The sequence below is a fragment of the Passer montanus genome, unplaced genomic scaffold, assembly GCF_014805655.1.
Source record: "Passer montanus isolate IOZ18808 unplaced genomic scaffold, ASM1480565v1 scaffold823, whole genome shotgun sequence".
Lineage (NCBI taxonomy): Eukaryota > Metazoa > Chordata > Aves > Passeriformes > Passeridae > Passer > Passer montanus.
Genome location: NW_024373513.1, coordinates 5,665 through 8,196, shown reverse-complemented (window position 1 = coordinate 8,196; position 2,532 = coordinate 5,665). Strand labels below are relative to the sequence as shown.

At 53.8% G+C, this 2,532-nt stretch overlaps 1 protein-coding gene across 1 annotated transcript in view; it reads right to left on the bottom strand.

Annotated features, from left to right (window-relative positions):
- Positions 1–904: 904 nt before the first annotated feature.
- The window catches only part of LOC120513548 (zinc finger protein 154-like), a 2,933-nt gene continuing 1,305 nt past the window's right edge, over positions 905–2,532 (bottom strand). The window contains exon 2 of the mRNA XM_039733088.1: positions 905–1,971. Within this exon, the coding sequence (XP_039589022.1) occupies positions 1,192–1,971 (780 nt within the window). The 3' untranslated portion in view covers positions 905–1,191. The remainder of the gene's footprint in view (positions 1,972–2,532) is intronic.

Sequence of the window (2,532 nt, the reverse complement as noted above, 5' to 3'; positions counted from 1 at the left end):
CCCCAGGGTCTCCCAGCACAGCCGGAGCTGCTCGGCCTGGGATCCCCAAAGGCCTCAGCAAGCCCCAAGTCCCTCCCAGAAACCCTCAACTCCCTCAAACCCAGCATCCCCCACATCCCCTGCAAGTTCCCCCCATGGCGCCGGCCATGGCCATGTCCCCACATGTCACTGGCCGTGTCCCACCATGTTTTCATCCCAGTCATTGTCCCCCATGTCTCCATCTATGCCCATGTCCCCCCATATCTCCACGAATGGCCACACCCCCTCCACGTTCATGAACGCCCATGTCACTCTCCATATCTGTGTCCCACCATGTCTGTGTCCTACCATGACCACACCCATGTCTTCATTCAATGTCTTTATTTTTACCCATGTTGGATATTTGAAAGGGATGAAGAGAAATGAAAAGAAAATCAAGGCCAAAAGAAAAGGATTTCTCTGTCCGTGCTGAGGATCCACCTGCTTGGGTGGGAGGGAAGAACCTTTTTTGGTGGAGTTTTCACCCTACTGTCTTCAAAATCTTGGTATTTTCCCCAATATTTCACCATCTGCCTGTGGAAGACGCCCTTCAGCAACAGGAAATTAAAATCGTGGAATCCCTGAAGTTGGAAAAGACCTCCAAAACCATTCAGAACTCCTTGATGCCACCAGAAGATAGGATTCAACACAAAAGATGTTGTGGGGTTCAAAGTCAAGAAATCCGCTCTCCCTAAGGAATTTGCATTGTTAGCCTGCATCCTGATGGACGTTCCTGCCCCTGTGTTCATCCAAGTGCCCAGAGGGAGCCACGAAGATGTAGAGCCCCCCAGCCAGCTATCTTCCAACACTGATCACCAGGACCACAGACCACCAGGGCACTGCCCAACGGGGGTCACTGAGGATCATCCAACGCGGATCTGTTCCTGCCCCTGTGTTCATCCAAGTGCCCAGAGGGAGCCACGAAGATGTAGAGCCCCCCAGCCAGCTATCTTCCAACACTGATCACCAGGACCACAGACCACCAGGGCACTGCCCAACGGGGGTCACTGAGGATCATCCAACGCGGATCCTCCCAAGGGGGATGGAGCTGGCGCTGCACAAGAAGCTCTTCCCGCACTCGGGGCACTCACAGGGCTTCCCTTAGTGGTGCCTCCGTTGGTGTTTGGTCAAGGTTGAGCTTGTGGAGAAGCTCTTCCCACACTCGGCACACTCTTAAGGCCTCGCCCTGGAATGGATGCGCTGGTGGGAGACAAGGGCGAATTTGCGGGTGAAGCCCTTCCCGCAGTCCGGGCAGCGGAAGGGCCTCTCCTCTGTGTGAATCCGCTCATGTCTGAGGAGAGTGGAGCTGATCTGAAACCTCTTCCCACACTCAGGACACTTGTAGGGTTTCTCTCCAGTGTGAACGCGCTGGTGTTTTCTAAGGTCTGAGCTCCACCCATAGCTCTTCCCACATTCCAAGCAGGTGTAGGGCCGTTCCCCAGTGTGGATCCTCTGGTGCTGGATCAGGTGGGATCTCTGGTTGAAGCTCTTCCCACATTCCCCACATTCATAGGGCTTTTGCCCAGTGTGGACCATCTGGTGCCGGACCAGGTCAGAGCTGTCTCTGAAGCTCTTTCCACATTCCCCACACTCATAGGGCCGTTTCCCAGTGTGGATCACCTGATGCTGAATCAGGTTGGAGCTCTGTCTGAAGCTCTTCCCACACTCACCACACTCATAGGGCCGTTCCCCAGTGTGGATCCTTCGGTGCATGATCAGGTTGCTGCGATGGCTGAAGCCCTTCCCACATTCCAAGCACTTGTGCGACTTCTCCTTGCCACGAGCCTTCTCCACCAGCTCTGAGCTCTGCCTGGATCTCTGGCCGCCTTCCTGGCTCAGGGGGGCTCTTTCCTCCCCGCAGCTCCCTGGGCTGGGTTTGCAGCCCCTCCTCATGTGGGATCTCCAGGGCTTTTCCTCCTCCTCCATCAGGCCACACCTTGGGAATGAAAAATCCTGGTTTGGGTAAAAAAAATAAAAAGGTGAGCGCGCCTTTGACTGGGAGCTCCTCTATGCCCAAATTCATCTCAGGAACTAACTGGGCATCTTGTGACTGTAAGAATCTCAAAACCACCAAGATTCAACATAAAAATACTCCCAACATCAAGACACAGTTCAAAAACTCCCCAAACATCATGATTTAGCAAAAAAACCTCCAAAAGATAAAGATTCAGCCCCCACAAAGATAAAAAGCACCAACATTTAGCCCAATAAAGCTCAGAAACATCAAGATTCAGCCCAGTGAAAATCATGGATTGCCCCTCTCCTGTCACCTGCTGCATGTTGGGGATGCAATGCTCCTGGGGCTGGGGGGAGGCTGCAGATACAGGGAGAGGTGGAACCTCGTGGTGCCTTCTCTTCCTGCCAGTCCTCCTCCTCCGGTGTCCATTCTCCTTCTCACACTCTTCCTCCTGATATTCCTCCTTCTCCTGCACAATCCCACCTTCTCCTCCCACGTGCAGCGTTTGACCATTTTGTTCCTCAACCCTGCTTCTCCTTCCCTTCTCCTCCTGCCCC